The sequence below is a fragment of the Bombina bombina genome, chromosome 1, assembly GCF_027579735.1.
Source record: "Bombina bombina isolate aBomBom1 chromosome 1, aBomBom1.pri, whole genome shotgun sequence".
Classification (NCBI taxonomy): domain Eukaryota; kingdom Metazoa; phylum Chordata; class Amphibia; order Anura; family Bombinatoridae; genus Bombina; species Bombina bombina.
In genome coordinates, this window is record NC_069499.1 from 1,334,490,702 (window position 1) to 1,334,506,716 (window position 16,015).

The 16,015-nt window shown below is 43.6% G+C and overlaps 1 protein-coding gene across 3 annotated transcripts in view; it reads left to right on the top strand.

The window, feature by feature from the left end:
* AARS1 (alanyl-tRNA synthetase 1) overlaps window positions 1-16,015 on the top strand; it is a 127,294-nt gene that overhangs the window by 109,745 nt on the left and 1,534 nt on the right. For all 3 annotated transcript variants that reach the window (XM_053702195.1, XM_053702212.1, XM_053702204.1), the window contains exons 16-20: window positions 1,853-1,961; window positions 2,072-2,185; window positions 2,355-2,474; window positions 2,686-2,772; window positions 2,905-3,018. In XM_053702195.1, the coding sequence (XP_053558170.1) occupies window positions 1,853-1,961; window positions 2,072-2,185; window positions 2,355-2,474; window positions 2,686-2,772; window positions 2,905-3,018 (544 nt within the window). The remainder of the gene's footprint in view (window positions 1-1,852; window positions 1,962-2,071; window positions 2,186-2,354; window positions 2,475-2,685; window positions 2,773-2,904; window positions 3,019-16,015) is intronic.

Here is a 16,015-nt window from a genome sequence, read left to right on the forward strand (position 1 = left end):
CTCCACCATGGAAGCTACTTTTGAGACGAGACCTTCTTGTTCTAGGTCCGTTCGACCCACTCCAGCTGACTGCTTGGAGATTGAACGCTTGATCTTATCAAAGCGAGGGTTCTCAGATTCTGTTATTAATACTCTTGTTCAGGCCTGAAAGCCTGTAACCAGAAAAATTACCACATAATTTGGTATATCTGTTGGTGTGAATCTGCAGGATTCCCTTGGGACAAGGTTAAGATTCCTAAGAGTCTATCCTTCCTTCGAGAAGGATTGGAAAAAGGATTATCTGCAAGTCCCTTGATGGGACAGATTTCTGCCTTGTCTGTGTTACTTCACAAAAAGCTGGCAGCTGTGCCAGATGTTCTAGCCTTTGTTCAGGCTCTGGTTAGAATCAAGCCTGTTTACAAAATTTTGACTCCTCCTTGGAGTCTCAACCTAGTTCTTTCAGTTCTTCAGGGGGTTCCGTTTGAACCCTTACATTCCGTTGATATTAAGTTATTATCTTGGAAAGTTTTGTTTTTGGTTGCAATTTCTTCTGCTAGAAGAGTTTCAGAATTATCTGCTCTGCAGTGTTCTTCTCCTTATCTGGTGTTCCATGCAGATAAGGTGGTTTTGCGTACTAAACCTGGTTTTCTTCCAAAAGTTGTTTCTAACAAAAACATTAACCAGGAGATAGTTGTGCCTTCTTTGTGTCCTAATCCAGTTTCAAAGAAGGAACGTTTGTTGCACAACTTGGATGTAGTTCGTGCTCTCAAATTTTACTTAGCAGCTACTAAGGATTTCAGACAAACTTCGTCTTTGTTTGTTGTTTATTCTGGTAAACGGAGAGGTCAAAAAAGCAACTTCTACCTCTCTCTCCTTCTGGATTAAAAGCATTATCCGATTGGCTTATGAGACTGCCGGACGGCAGCCTCCTGAAAGAATCACAGCGCACTCCACTAGGGCTGTGGCTTCCACATGGGCCTTCAAGAACGAGGCTTCTGTTGATCAGATATGTAAGGCAGCGACTTGGTCTTCACTGCACACTTTTTCTAAATTTTACAAATTTGATACTTTTGCTTCTTCTGAGGCTATTTTTGGGAGAAAGGTTTTGCAAGCCGTGGTGCCTTCCATTTAGGTGACCTGATTTGCTCCCTCCCTTCATCCGTGTCCTAAAGCTTTGGTATTGGTTCCCACAAGTAAGGATGACGCCGTGGACCGGACACACCTATGTTGGAGAAAACAGAATTTATGTTTACCTGATAAATTACTTTCTCCAACGGTGTGTCCGGTCCACGGCCCGCCCTGGTTTTTTTAATCAGGTCTGATAATTTATTTTCTTTAACTACAGTCACCACGGTAACATATGGTTTCTCCTATGCAAATATTCCTCCTTAACGTCGGTCGAATGACTGGGGTAGGCGGGATCATGTGACCAGCTTTGCTGGGCTCTTTGCCATTTCCTGTTGGGGAAGAGAATATCCCACAAGTAAGGATGACGCCGTGGACCGGACACACCGTTGGAGAAAGTAATTTATCAGGTAAACATAAATTCTGTTTTTTGAACAGCAACCCCCATCCAGCTCTCTTACCTGCCTATCATATTGGGGCCCTGCTCCCTCTGTGATGTAACAGTGACATCATCGGCACTCCCATGTAGCTCTGGGAGTGCTGCTTACTATGCCACCAACGATCAGGCCTGCAATGCAGGGGAATGGCAGATCTGGTGCTGTGACCAGGGATTTCCCTTCATGACTAGAATGCATGATCATGCCTCGCAGGTAGTGAAAGGGTTTATAAAATGTGTTTACTTCTACACAAGGTTATTCTCCATACCTTACATGTTTCTATTCTACTGAACCCCATTTTTGTCCATCAGGCATTTGCAGAATTCTGGACATGCTGGGCCATTTGTCATTGTCTCTGAAGAAGCCATTGCCAAAGGGATTCGTCGAATTGTTGCTGTCACAGGCGCAGAGGCTCAAAAGGTTACAATAGATTTGTCCAATAGCATTACACTCTTGGTTTGTGTCTGCAGCTTGAGAAGTTGCTGTCTTTCTGGTTTTCTTTTTGTTGATATTTTACTTTTGTGCTACAGGCTATACGCAAACATGAAGCCTTGAAACTTTCCCTGTCTGTACTGGAAGACAAAGTGAAGCAGCAGACTTCTCCTAACAAGGATGTGCAAAAGGAAATTGCTGACCTTGGTGAGGTAAGGAATGAGAAGGAACATGAAGAAAAGTTGCTAAGCTGGGCAAGTCTCTTTATTTTAATTCTTCTTTTTTTTTTTTTCACTTCTCTAAAAATATCCCTTTTTCTTTGTTTTCTGATCCATGGTTGTTTTGTAGATATAACTAGATCTCCGTGTTGTTGTCTTTTAGACTTTCGCTACAGCGGTCATTTCCCAGTGGCAGAAGGATGTGCTGAGGGAGGAACTCAAGGCCCTGAAAAAAACCATGGATGATTTAGACCGTGCATACAAGACTGATATCCAAAAACGGGTAGGTTCATTGCTTGTGTGCAGAAGAGTGACTGACTCATGAGCTGGGTTTACTAAACAATAAATCAGTGAGTTAGCTGTTAGAATGGAAGATTACAGACTTTTAATAAATATTGCTGTTACAGTGGAAAATGCTGGTTTCTAAATCTATAGACAACTGTTGTGGAAACAAAATGCCAGCAGTGATTTTATGTGACTAATATCTTTACCAGGTACTAGAGAAGACAAAGCAACTGATAGAAGAACATCCAAACCAGCCCTTCGTTGTACTGGAGATGGAAAACGGAGCTTCTGCAAAGGTAACTATAAACCCATGGAAAATGTTGAAACTGTTCAAGTTTTCCTGGTCTTTCCAGATGCAGGAGGAAATGCATAACATTTCTCATTACCTAGTTTGTGTAATTATCAATCTTTTTTTGTTCCTCTCACAGGCTCTGAATGAATCTTTGAAGCTTCTAAAGTCCCAGTCTCCACAGACTGCAGCCATCATTTTCTCTGTAGATAATGATGCAGGAAAGATCACCTGCTTATGTCAAGTCCCACAGGTAATATTGAATACATTACTGTTGGGAGTAGAATCCGTTTAACAAGATTTGTGTTAATACATTTTAGTGTTAAAATAAATTTGTTGAAAGAGGTAGACTTGATAAATGTCTAACTTTTATTAAAGGGACAATAAAGTTAAACCCTATTTAGAGCATGTCATTTTAAGCAAGTTTCTAATTTACCTCTATCTATTTGCTTTGTTCTCCTGCTATTGAAATCTACCTTGGTATGCGAGACGGTTATTTATGACATTAGTTGTAAGCCACACTATATTAAGAATTAGGACACAAAATAAAATATAAATGTATAATTGCATCTTAAAATTAGTTACTATATATGAATTGGTTGTATATACTATTTACATTTCTAAAAACACAGTACAAATGTGTCTTTTTTTATTTTAAAGGTACATTCCAGTCAAAATTTAAATGTTCATAGATTTATTACATATTTGAATAGAAACATATTGCAATATACATGTATTGGCAAAAATGCTTCTAGTAAAAGATATCACTGTTTTAGTGTTAACATTTTTTTCTCTGCACGTGCATGTGAAGCATGACTAGATATTCTCAGTGCACCCACTGCGCAGATAATCAGTGGGGCTTGTATCAGGTCAGCAATTAACAAATTGAGTCATTACCAGATGGTACAAGCACCTTAGGCTCTCTAAGCAAGTGTATATAAAAAGAGAGAAGCGCTCAACCTGGAAACGAACAGTAGCATAATAGCTTGTTCTATGGCTAGTTACCACCCAAGAAGCAGCCTCTTTTTGCTCAACATGTGCCTTTCACAGAGAAGAACTTTCCTGAAGCATATCAGTCTGATCCTGACCACAGTACAGTCCAGGCCCGAAATACCAGGCAATCTTTCTCTGAACGAGAGAAACGGCAAAACCCCAGACGTACGTTTCGGCCTATTGTGGGCCTCGTCAGTGAGGTGCAGCCATATCCCTCTAGGCACACTGAGCAACGGGTCCACGTCTGGATTCCCGCATCACACTTAGGGAGACTTCCCAAAATGTCATAATTTGCATAAATAAAAAGAGAAAAGCGCTCAACCTGGAAACGAACAATAGCATAATAGCTTGTTCTATGGCTAGTTACCACCCAAGAAGCAGCCTCTTTCTTCTGTTAAGTGTGATCAGTCCACGGGTCATCATTACTTCTGGGATATTACTCCTCCCCAACAGGAAGTGCAAGAGGATTCACCCAGCAGAGCTGCATATAGCTCCTCCCCTCTACGTCACTCCCAGTCATTCTCTTGCACCCAACGACTAGATAGGATGTGTGAGAGGACTATGGTGATTATACTTAGTTTTATATCTTCAATCAAAAGTTTGTTATTTTAAAATAGCACCGGAGTGTGTTATTACCTCTCTGGCAGAGTTTGAAGAAGAATCTACCAGAGTTTTTGCTATGATTTTAGCCGGAGTAGTTAAGATCATATTGCTGTTTCTCGGCCATCTGAGGAGAGGTAAACTTCAGATCAGGGGACAGCGGGCAGATGAATCTGCATAGAGGTATGTAGCAGCTTTTATTTTCTGACAATGGAATTGATGAGAAAATCCTGCCATACCGATATAATGTCATGTATGTATACTTTACACTTCAGTATTCTGGGGAATGGTACTTCACTAGAATTACACTGTAAAAAGTACATAAAGCTTTTTAATAAATAAGAAATTATGTTTAACGTTTTTGCTGGAATGTAAAATCGTTTTCATTTGCTGAGGTACTGAGTGAATAAATGTTTGGGCACTATTTTTCCACTTGGCAGTTGCTTAATCTTTTTTCTGACAGTTTCTGTTCTCTCTCACTGCTGTGTGTGAGGGGGAGGGGCCGTTTTTTGGCGCTTTTGCTACGCATCAGATATTTCAGTCAGCAGCTCATTGTATTTCCTGCATGATCCGGTTCATCTCTACAGAGCTCAGGGGTCTTCAAAACTTATTTTGAGGGAGGTAATTTCTCTCAGCAGAGCTGTGAGAATTATAGTTGACTGAGACAAAAAACATTTATTCTGTAATTTATTTCCTGCTTTCAGAATTTGTTATCTTTGCTAATGGGATTAAACCTTGCTAAAGTTGTGTTGTTTATAAGGATTGAGGCTATAACTGTTTCAATTTATTAATTTTCAACTGTCATAGATCTTCTGTGCTTCTTAAAGGCACAGTACGTTTTTAATATTATTCTAATTGAATTGTATTCCAAGTTGCAAGTTTATTTGCTAGTGTGTTAAACATGTCTGATTCAGAGGAAGATACCTGTGTCATTTGTTGCAATGCCAAAGTGGAGCCCAATAGAAATTTATGTACTAACTGTATTGATGCTACTTTAAATAAAAGTCAATCTGTACAAATTGAACAAATTTCACCAAACAACGAGGGGAGAGTTATGCCGACTAACTCGCCTCACGTGTCAGTACCTGCATCTCCCGCTCGGGAGGTGCGTGATATTGTAGCGCCGAGTACATCTGGGCGGCCATTACAAATCACATTACAGGATATGGCTACTGTTATGACTGAAGTTTTGGCTAAATTACCAGAACTAAGAGGTAAGCGTGATCACTCTGGGGTGAGAACAGAGTGCGCTGATAATATTAGGGCCATGTCAGACACTGCGTCACAGGTGGCAGAACATGAGGACGGAGAACTTCATTCTGTGGGTGACGGTTCTGATCCAAACAGACTGGATTCAGATATTTCAAATTTTAAATTTAAACTGGAAAACCTCCGTGTATTACTAGGGGAGGTGTTAGCGGCTCTGAATGATTGTAACACAGTTGCAATACCAGAGAAAATGTGTAGGTTGGATAAATATTTTGCGGTACCGGCGAGTACTGAGGTTTTTCCTATACCTAAGAGACTTACTGAAATTGTTACTAAGGAGTGGGATAGACCCGGTGTGCCGTTCTCACCCCCTCCGATATTTAGAAAAATGTTTCCAATAGACGCCACCACACGGGACTTATGGCAAACGGTCCCTAAGGTGGAGGGAGCAGTTTCTACTTTAGCTAAGCGTACCACTATCCCGGTGGAGGATAGCTGTGCTTTTTCAGATCCAATGGATAAAAAATTAGAGGGTTACCTTAAGAAAATGTTTGTTCAACAAGGTTTTATATTGCAACCCCTTGCATGCATTGCGCCGATCACGGCTGCAGCGGCATTCTGGATTGAGTCTCTGGAAGAGAACATTAGTTCAGCTACTCTGGACGACATTACGGACAGGCTTAGAGTCCTTAAACTAGCTAATTCATTCATTTCGGAGGCCGTAGTACATCTTACTAAACTTACGGCGAAGAATTCAGGATTCGCCATTCAGGCACGCAGGGCGCTGTGGCTAAAATCCTGGTCAGCTGATGTTACTTCTAAGTCTAAATTGCTTAATATACCTTTCAAAGGGCAGACCTTATTCGGGCCCGGGTTGAAAGAGATTATCGCTGACATTACAGGAGGTAAAGGCCATGCCCTGCCTCAGGACAAAGCCAAAGCTAAGGCTAGACAGTCTAATTTTCGTTCCTTTCGTAATTTCAAAGCAGGAGCAGCATCAACTTCCTCTGCACCAAAACAGGAAGGAGCTGTTGCTCGCTACAGACAAGGCTGGAAACCTAACCAGTCCTGGAACAAGGGCAAGCAGACCAGGAAACCTGCTGCTGCCCCTAAAACAGCATGAATTGAGGGCCCCCGATCCGGGATCGGATCTAGTGGGGGGCAGACTTTCTCTCTTCGCCCAGGCTTGGGCAAGAGATGTCCAGGATCCCTGGGCGCTAGAGATATCTCAGGGATACCTTCTGGACTTCAAATACTCTCCTCCAAGAGAGAGATTTCATCTGTCAAGGTTGTCAACAATCCAGACAAAGAAAGAGGCGTTTCTACGCTGCGTACAAGAGCTCTTGATAATGGGAGTAATCCATCCAGTTCCACGATCGGAACAGGGACAGGGGTTTTACTCAAATCTGTTTGTGGTTCCCAAAAAAGAGGGAACTTTCAGACCAATCCTGGACTTAAAGATCCTAAACAAATTCCTAAGAGTTCCATCGTTCAAGATGGAGACTATTCGGACAATTTTACCTATGATCCAAGAGGGTCAGTACATGACCACTGTAGATTTAAAAGATGCTTACCTTCACATACCGATTCACAAAGATCATTACCGGTACCTAAGGTTTGCCTTCCTAGACAGGCATTACCAGTTTGTGGCTCTTCCATTCGGATTGGCTAAAGCTCCAAGAATCTTCACAAAGGTTCTGGGTGCTCTTCTGGCGGTACTAAGACCGCGGGGAATCTCGGTAGCTCCATACCTAGACGACATTCTGATACAAGCTTCAAGCTTTCAAACTGCCAAGTCTCATACAGAGTTAGTACTGGCATTTCTAAGGTCACATGGATGGAAGGTGAACGAAAAGAAAAGTTCACTCGTTCCACTCACAAGAGTTCCCTTCCTGGGGACTCTTATAGATTCTGTAGAAATGAAGATTTACCGGACAGGCTAACAAGACTTCAAAGTGCTTGCCGCACCCTTCATTCCATTCAACACCCGTCAGTGGCTCAATGCATGGAGGTAATCGGCTTAATGGTAGCGGCAATGGACATAGTACCCTTTGCACGCTTACACCTCAGACCACTGCAACTGTGCATGCTAAGTCAGTGGAATGGGGATTACTCAGACTTATCCCCTTCTCTGAATCTGGATCAAGAGACCAGAAATTCTCTTCTATGGTGGCTTTCTCGGCCACATCTGTCCAGGGGGATGCCATTCAGCAGACCAGACTGGACAATTGTAACAACAGACGCCAGCCTTCTAGGTTGGGGTGCCGTCTGGAATTCTCTGAAGGCTCAGGGACAATGGAGTCAGGAGGAGAGTCTCCTGCCAATAAACATTCTGGAATTGAGAGCAGTTCTCAATGCCCTCCTGGCTTGGCCCCAGTTGACAACTCGGGGGTTCATCAGGTTTCAGTCGGACAACATCACGACTGTAGCTTACATCAACCATCAGGGAGGGACAAGAAGCTCCCTAGCTATGATGGAAGTATCAAAGATAATTCGCTGGGCAGAGTCTCACTCTTGCCACCTGTCAGCAATCCACATCCCGGGAGTGGAGAACTGGGAGGCGGATTTCTTAAGTCGTCAGACTTTTCATCCGGGGGAGTGGGAACTTCATCCGGAGGTCTTTGCCCAAATACTTCGACGTTGGGGCAAACCAGAGATAGATCTCATGGCGTCTCGACAGAACGCCAAGCTTCCTCGTTACGGGTCCAGATCCAGGGATCCAGGAGCAGTCCTGATAGATGCCCTGACAGCACCTTGGGACTTCAGGATGGCTTACGTGTTTCCACCCTTCCCGATGCTTCCTCGATTGATTGCCAGAATCAAACAAGAGAGAGCATCAGTGATTCTAATAGCACCTGCGTGGCCACGCAGGACTTGGTATGCGGACCTGGTGGACATGTCATCCTGTCCACCTTGGTCTCTACCTCTGAAACAGGACCTTCTGATACAGGGTCCCTTCAAACATCAAAATCTAACTTCTCTGAAGCTGACTGCTTGGAAATTGAACGCTTGATTTTATCAAGACGTGGGTTTTCTGAGTCAGTTATTGATACCTTAATACAGGCTAGGAAACCTGTTACCAGAAAGATTTACCATAAGATATGGCGTAAATACCTATATTGGTGTGAATCCAAAGGTTACTCTTGGAGTAAGATTAGGATTCCTAGGATATTGTCTTTTCTACAAGAAGGTTTAGAAAAGGGTTTATCTGCTAGTTCATTAAAGGGACAGATCTCAGCTCTGTCCATTCTGTTACACAAACGTCTGTCAGAGGTTCCTGACGTCCAGGCTTTTTGTCAGGCTTTGGCCAGGATTAAGCCTGTGTTTAAAACTGTTGCTCCACCATGGAGTTTAAACTTGGTTCTTAATGTTTTACAGGGCGTTCCGTTTGAACCCCTTCATTCCATTGATATTAAGTTGTTATCTTGGAAAGTTCTATTTTTAATGGCTATTTCCTCGGCTCGAAGAGTCTCTGAATTATCAGCCTTACATTGTGATTCTCCTTATTTGATTTTTCATTCGGATAAGGTAGTTCTGCGTACTAAACCTGGGTTCTTACCTAAGGTAGTTACTAACAGGAATATCAATCAAGAGATTGTTGTTCCTTCTTTGTGCCCAAATCCTTCTTCGAAGAAGGAACGTCTACTGCACAACCTGGATGTAGTCCGTGCTCTAAAATTTTACTTACAGGCAACTAAGGAATTTCGACAAACGTCTTCTCTGTTTGTCGTTTACTCTGGGCAGAGGAGAGGTCAAAAAGCTTCTGCTACCTCTCTTTTTGGCTTTGTAGCATAATTCGCTTAGCTTATGAGACTGCTGGACAGCAGCCTCCCGAAAGAATTACAGCTCATTCTACTAGAGCTGTGGCTTCCACTTGGGCCTTCAAGAATGAGGCCTCTGTTGAGCAGATTTGCAAGGCTGCCACTTGTTCTTCGCTTCATACTTTTTCCAAATTTTCCAAATTTGACACTTTTGCTTCATCGGAGGCTATTTTTGGGAGAAAGGTTCTTCAGGCAGTGGTTCCTTCTGTATAAAGAGCCTGCCTATCCCTCCCGTCATCCGTGTACTTTTGCTTTGGTATTGGTATCCCAGAAGTAATGATGACCCGTGGACTGATCACACTTAACAGAAGAAAACATAATTTATGCTTACCTGATAAATTCCTTTCTTCTGTAGTGTGATCAGTCCACGGCCCGCCCTGTTTTTAAGGCAGGTAAATATTTTTTAATTTATACTCCAGTCACCACTTCACCCTTGGCTTTTCCTTTCTCGTTGGTCCTTGGTCGAATGACTGGGAGTGACGTAGAGGGGAGGAGCTATGTGCAGCTCTGCTGGGTGAATCCTCTTGCACTTCCTGTTGGGGAGGAGTAATATCCCAGAAGTAATGATGACCCGTGGACTGATCACACTACAGAAGAAAGGAATTTATCAGGTAAGCATAAATTATGTTTTTTGCTCAACATGTGCCTTTCACAGAGAAAAACTTTCCTGAAGCATATCAGTCTGATCCTGACTTAGTCTCCCTAAGTGTGATGCGGAAAGCCAGACGTGGACCCGTTGCTCAGTGTGCCTAGAGGGATATAGCTGCACCTCACTGACGAGGCCCACAATAGGCCGAAACGTACGTCTGGGTTTTGCTGTTTCTCTCGTTCAGAGAGGGATTGCCTGGTATTTCGGGGCTGGACTGGACTGTGAAGTCAGGATCAGACTGATATGCTTCAGGAAAGTTCTTCTCTGTGAAAGGCACATGTTTAGCAAAAAGAGGCTGCTTCTTGGGTGGTAACTAGCCATAGAACAAGCTATTATGGGTTTGTTCGTTCTCAGGTTGAGCGCTTCTCTCTTTTTATTTTCTCTAAGCAAGTGCTCTGTTTAAAATCCTCTTGCACGGCCTCATATCAAGTGACAGCCATCACCCAATCAAAAACTCATATACGTATACACTGAAGTATTGCACATGCTCAGTAGTAGCTGGTGCCTCAGAGTGTGCATATGCAAAGATTGTGCACAATTTGATAATAAAAGTAAATTGGAAAGTCTTAGAGCATGCAGTGAATCATGAAAGTTTAATTTTGACACCCAGGGTTGGAAACCTAAATTTTTTAAAAAACAGAATTTATGTTTACCTGATAAATTTCTTTCTCCAACGGTGTGTCCGGTCCACGGCGTGATCCTTACTTGTGGGATATTCTCTTCCCCAACAGGAAATGGCAAAGAGCCCAGCAAAGCTGGTCACATGATCCCTCCTAGGCTCCGCCTACCCCAGTCATTCGACCGACGTTAAGGAGGAATATTTGCATAGGAGAAACCATATGGTACCGTGGTGACTGTAGTTAAAGAAAATAAATTATCAGACCTGATTAAAAAACCAGGGCGGGCCGTGGACCGGACACACCGTTGGAGAAAGAAATTTATCAGGTAAACATAAATTCTGTTTTCTCCAACATAGGTGTGTCCGGTCCACGGCGTCATCCTTACTTGTGGGAACCAATACCAAAGCTTTAGGACACGGATGAAGGGAGGGAGCAAATCAGGTCACCTAAATGGAAGGCACCACGGCTTGCAAAACCTTTCTCCCAAAAATAGCCTCAGAAGAAGCAAAAGTATCAAACTTGTAAAATTTGGTAAAAGTGTGCAGTGAAGACCAAGTCGCTGCCCTACATATCTGATCAACAGAAGCCTCGTTCTTGAAGGCCCATGTGGAAGCCACAGCCCTAGTGGAATGAGCTGTGATTCTCTCGGGAGGCTGCCGTCCGGCAGTCTCGTAAGCCAATCTGATGATGCTTTTAATCCAAAAAGAGAGAGAGGTAGAAGTTGCTTTTTGACCTCTCCTTTTACCTGAATAAACAACAAACAAGGAAGATGTTTGTCTAAAATCCTTTGTAGCATCTAAATAGAATTTTAGAGCGCGAACAACATCCAAATTGTGCAACAAACGTTCCTTCTTTGAAACTGGTTTCGGACACAGAGAAGGTACGATAATCTCCTGGTTAATGTTTTTGTTAGAAACAACTTTTGGAAGAAAACCAGGTTTAGTACGTAAAACCACCTTATCTGCATGGAACACCAGATAAGGAGGAGAACACTGCAAAGCAGATAATTCTGAGACTCTTCTAGCAGAAGAAATCGCAACTAAAAACAAAACTTTCCAAGATAATAACTTAATATCAACGGAATGTAAGGGTTCAAACGGAACCCCCTGAAGAACTGAAAGAACTAAATTGAGACTCCAAGGAGGAGTCAAAGGTTTGTAAACAGGCTTGATTCTAACCAGAGCCTGAACAAAGGCTTGAACATCTGGCACAGCTGCCAGCTTTTTGTGAAGTAATACCGACAAGGCAGAAATCTGTCCCTTCAGGGAACTTGCAGATAATCCTTTTTCCAATCCTTCTTGAAGGAAGGATAGAATCCTAGGAATCTTAACCTTGTCCCAAGGGAATCCTTTAGATTCACACCAACAGATATATTTTTTCCAAATTTTGTGGTAAATCTTTCTAGTTACAGGCTTTCTGGCCTGAACAAGAGTATCGATAACAGAATCTGAGAATCCTCGCTTCGATAAAATCAAGCGTTCAATCTCCAAGCAGTCAGCTGGAGTGAAACCAGATTCGGATGTTCGAACGGACCCTGAACAAGAAGGTCTCGTCTCAAAGGTAGCTTCCAAGGTGGAGCCGATGACATATTCACCAGATCTGCATACCAAGTCCTGCGTGGCCACGCAGGAGCTATCAAGATCACCGACGCCCTCTCCTGATTGATCCTGGCTACCAGCCTGGGGATGAGAGGAAATGGCGGGAACACATAAGCTAGTTTGAAGGTCCAAGGTGCTACTAGTGCATCCACTAGAGCCGCCTTGGGATCCCTGGATCTGGCCCCGTAGCAAGGAACTTTGAAGTTCTGACGAGAGGCCATCAGATCCATGTCTGGAATGCCCCACAGGTGAGTGACTTGGGCAAAGATTTCCGGATGGAGTTCCCACTCCCCCGGATGCAATGTCTGACGACTCAGAAAATCCGCTTCCCAATTTTCCACTCCTGGGATGTGGATAGCAGACAGGTGGCAGGAGTGAGACTCCGCCCATAGAATGATTTTGGTCACTTCTTCCATCGCTAGGGAACTCCTTGTTCCCCCCTGATGGTTCATGTACGCAACAGTTGTCATGTTGTCTGATTGAAACCGTATGAACTTGGTCCTCGCTAGCCGAGGCCAGGCCTTGAGAGCATTGAATATCGCTCTCAGTTCCAGAATATTTATCGGTAGAAGAGATTCTTCCCGAGACCAAAGACCCTGAGCTTTCAGGGATCCCCAGACCGCGCCCCAGCCCATCAGACTGGCGTCGGTCGTGACAATGACCCACTCTGGTCTGCGGAACGTCATCCCTTGAGACAGATTGTCCAGGGACAGCCACCAACGGAGTGAGCCTCTGGTCCTCTGATTTACTTGTATCTTCGGAGACAAGTCTGTATAGTCCCCATTCCACTGACTGAGCATGCACAGTTGAAATGGTCTTAGATGAATGCGCGCAAAAGGAACTATGTCCATTGCCGCTACCATCAACCCGATCACTTCCATGCACTGAGCTATGGAAGGAAGAGGAACGGAATGAAGTATCCGACAAGAGTCTAGAAGTTTTGTTTTTCTGGCCTCTGTTAGAAAGATCCTCATTTCTAAGGAGTCTATAATTGTTCCCAAGAAGGGAACCCTTGTTGACGGGGATAGAGAACTCTTTTCCACGTTCACTTTCCAGCCGTGAGATCTGAGAAAGGCCAGGACAATGTCCGTGTGAGCCTTTGCTTGAGGAAGGGACGACGCTTGAATCAGAATGTCGTCCAGGTAAGGTACTACTGCAATGCCCCTTGGTCTTAGTACCGCTAGAAGGGACCCTAGTACCTTTGTGAAAATCCTTGGAGCAGTGGCTAATCCGAAAGGAAGCGCCACGAACTGGTAATGTTTGTCCAGGAATGCAAACCTTAGGAACCGATGATGTTCCTTGTGGATAGGAATATGTAGATACGCATCCTTTAAATCCACCGTGGTCATGAATTGACCCTCCTGGATGGAAGGAAGAATAGTTCGAATGGTTTCCATCTTGAAAGATGGAACCTTGAGAAACTTGTTTAAGATCTTGAGATCTAAGATTGGTCTGAACGTTCCCTCTTTTTTGGGAACTATGAACAGCTTGGAGTAGAACCCCATCCCTTGTTCTCTTATTGGAACAGGATGAATCACTCCCATTTTTAACAGGTCTTCTACACAATGTAAGAACGCCTGTCTTTTTATGTGGTCTGAAGACAACTGAGACCTGTGGAACCTCCCCCTTGGGGGAAGTCCCTTGAATTCCAGGAGATAACCCTGGGAGACTATTTCTAGCGCCCAAGGATCCAGAACATCTCTTGCCCAAGCCTGAGCGAAGAGAGAGAGTCTGCCCCCCACCAGATCCGGTCCCGGATCGGGGGCCAATATTTCATGCTGTCTTGGTAGCAGTGGCAGGCTTCTTGGCCTGCTTTCCCTTGTTCCAGCCTTGCATTGGTCTCCAAGCTGGCTTGGCTTGAGAAGTATTACCCTCTTGCTTAGAGGACGTAGCACTTTGGGCTGGTCCGTTTTTACGGAAGGGACGAAAATTAGGTCTATTTTTCGCCTTGAAAGGCCGATCCTGAGGAAGGGCGTGGCCCTTACCCCCAGTGATATCCGAGATAATCTCTTTCAAGTCAGGGCCAAACAGCGTTTTCCCCTTGAAAGGAATGTTTAGTAGCTTGTTCTTGGAGGACGCATCAGCCGACCAAGATTTCAACCAAAGCCCTCTGCGCGCCACAATAGCAAACCCAGAATTCTTAGCCGCTAACCTAGCCAATTGCAAAGTGGCGTCTAGGGTGAAAGAATTAGCCAATTTGAGAGCATTGATTCTGTCCATAATCTCCTCATAAGGAGGAGAATCACTATCGAGCGCCTTTATCAGCTCATCAAACCAGAAACATGCGGCTGTAGTGACAGGGACAATGCATGAGATTGGTTGTAGAAGGTAACCCTGCTGAACAAACATCTTTTTAAGCAAACCTTCTAATTTTTTATCCATAGGATATTTGAAAGCACAACTATCCTCTATGGGTATAGTGGTGCGTTTGTTTAAAGTAGAAACCGCTCCCTCGACCTTGGGGACTGTCTGCCATAAGTCCTTTCTGGGGTCGACCATAGGAAACAATTTTTTAAATATGGGGGGAGGGACGAAAGGAATACCGGGCCTTTCCCATTCTTTATTAACAATGTCCGCCACCCGCTTGGGTATAGGAAAAGCTTCTGGGAGCTCCGGCACCTCTAGGAACTTGTCCATTTTACATAGTTTCTCTGGGATGACCAACTTTTCACAATCATCCAGAGTGGATAATACCTCCTTAAGCAGAATGCGGAGATGTTCCAACTTAAATTTAAATGCAATTACATCAGGTTCAGCCTGTTGAGAAATGATCCCTGAATCAGTAATTTCTCCCTCAGACAAAACCTCCCTGGCCCCCTCAGATTGGGTTAGGGGCCCTTCAGAGATATTAATATCAGCGTCGTCATGCTCTTCAGTAACTAAAACAGAGCAGCCACGCTTACGCTGACAAGGGTTCATTTTGGCTAAAATGTTTTTGACAGAATTATCCATTACAGCCGTTAATTGTTGCATAGTAAGGAGTATTGGCGCGCTAGATGTACTAGGGGCCTCCTGAGTGGGCAAGACTCGTGTAGACGAAGGAGGGAATGATGCAGTACCATGCTTACTCCCCTCACTTGAGGAATCATCTTGGGCATCATTGTCATTATCACATAAATCACATTTATTTAAATGAACAGGAATTCTGGCTTCCCCACATTCAGAACACAGTCTATCTGGTAGTTCAGACATGTTAAACAGGCATAAACTTGATAATAAAGTACAAAAAACGTTTTAAAATAAAACCGTTACTGTCACTTTAAATTTTAAACTGAACACACTTTATTACTGCAATTGCGAAAAAACATGAAGGAATTGTACAAAATTCACCAAATTTTCACCACAGTGTCTTAAAGCCTTAAAAGTATTGCACACCAAATTTGGAAGCTTTAACCCTTAAAATAACGGAACCGGAGCCGTTTTAACACTTAAACCCCTTTACAGTCCCTGGTATCTGCTTTGCTGAGACCCAACCAAACCCAAAGGGGAATACGATACCAAATGACGCCTTCAGAAAGCCTTTTCTAAGTATCAGAGCTCCTCTCACATGCGACTGCATGCCATGCCTCTCAAAAACAAGTGCGCCACACCGGCGCGAAAATGAGGCTCTGCTTATGCTTTGGGAAAGCCCCAGAGAAATAAGGTGTCTAATACAGTGCCTGCCGATATTATAATATCAATATACCCAGATAAAATGATTCCTCAAGGCTAAATATGTTTTAAAAATGAATCGATTTAGCCCAGAAAAGTCTACAATCTT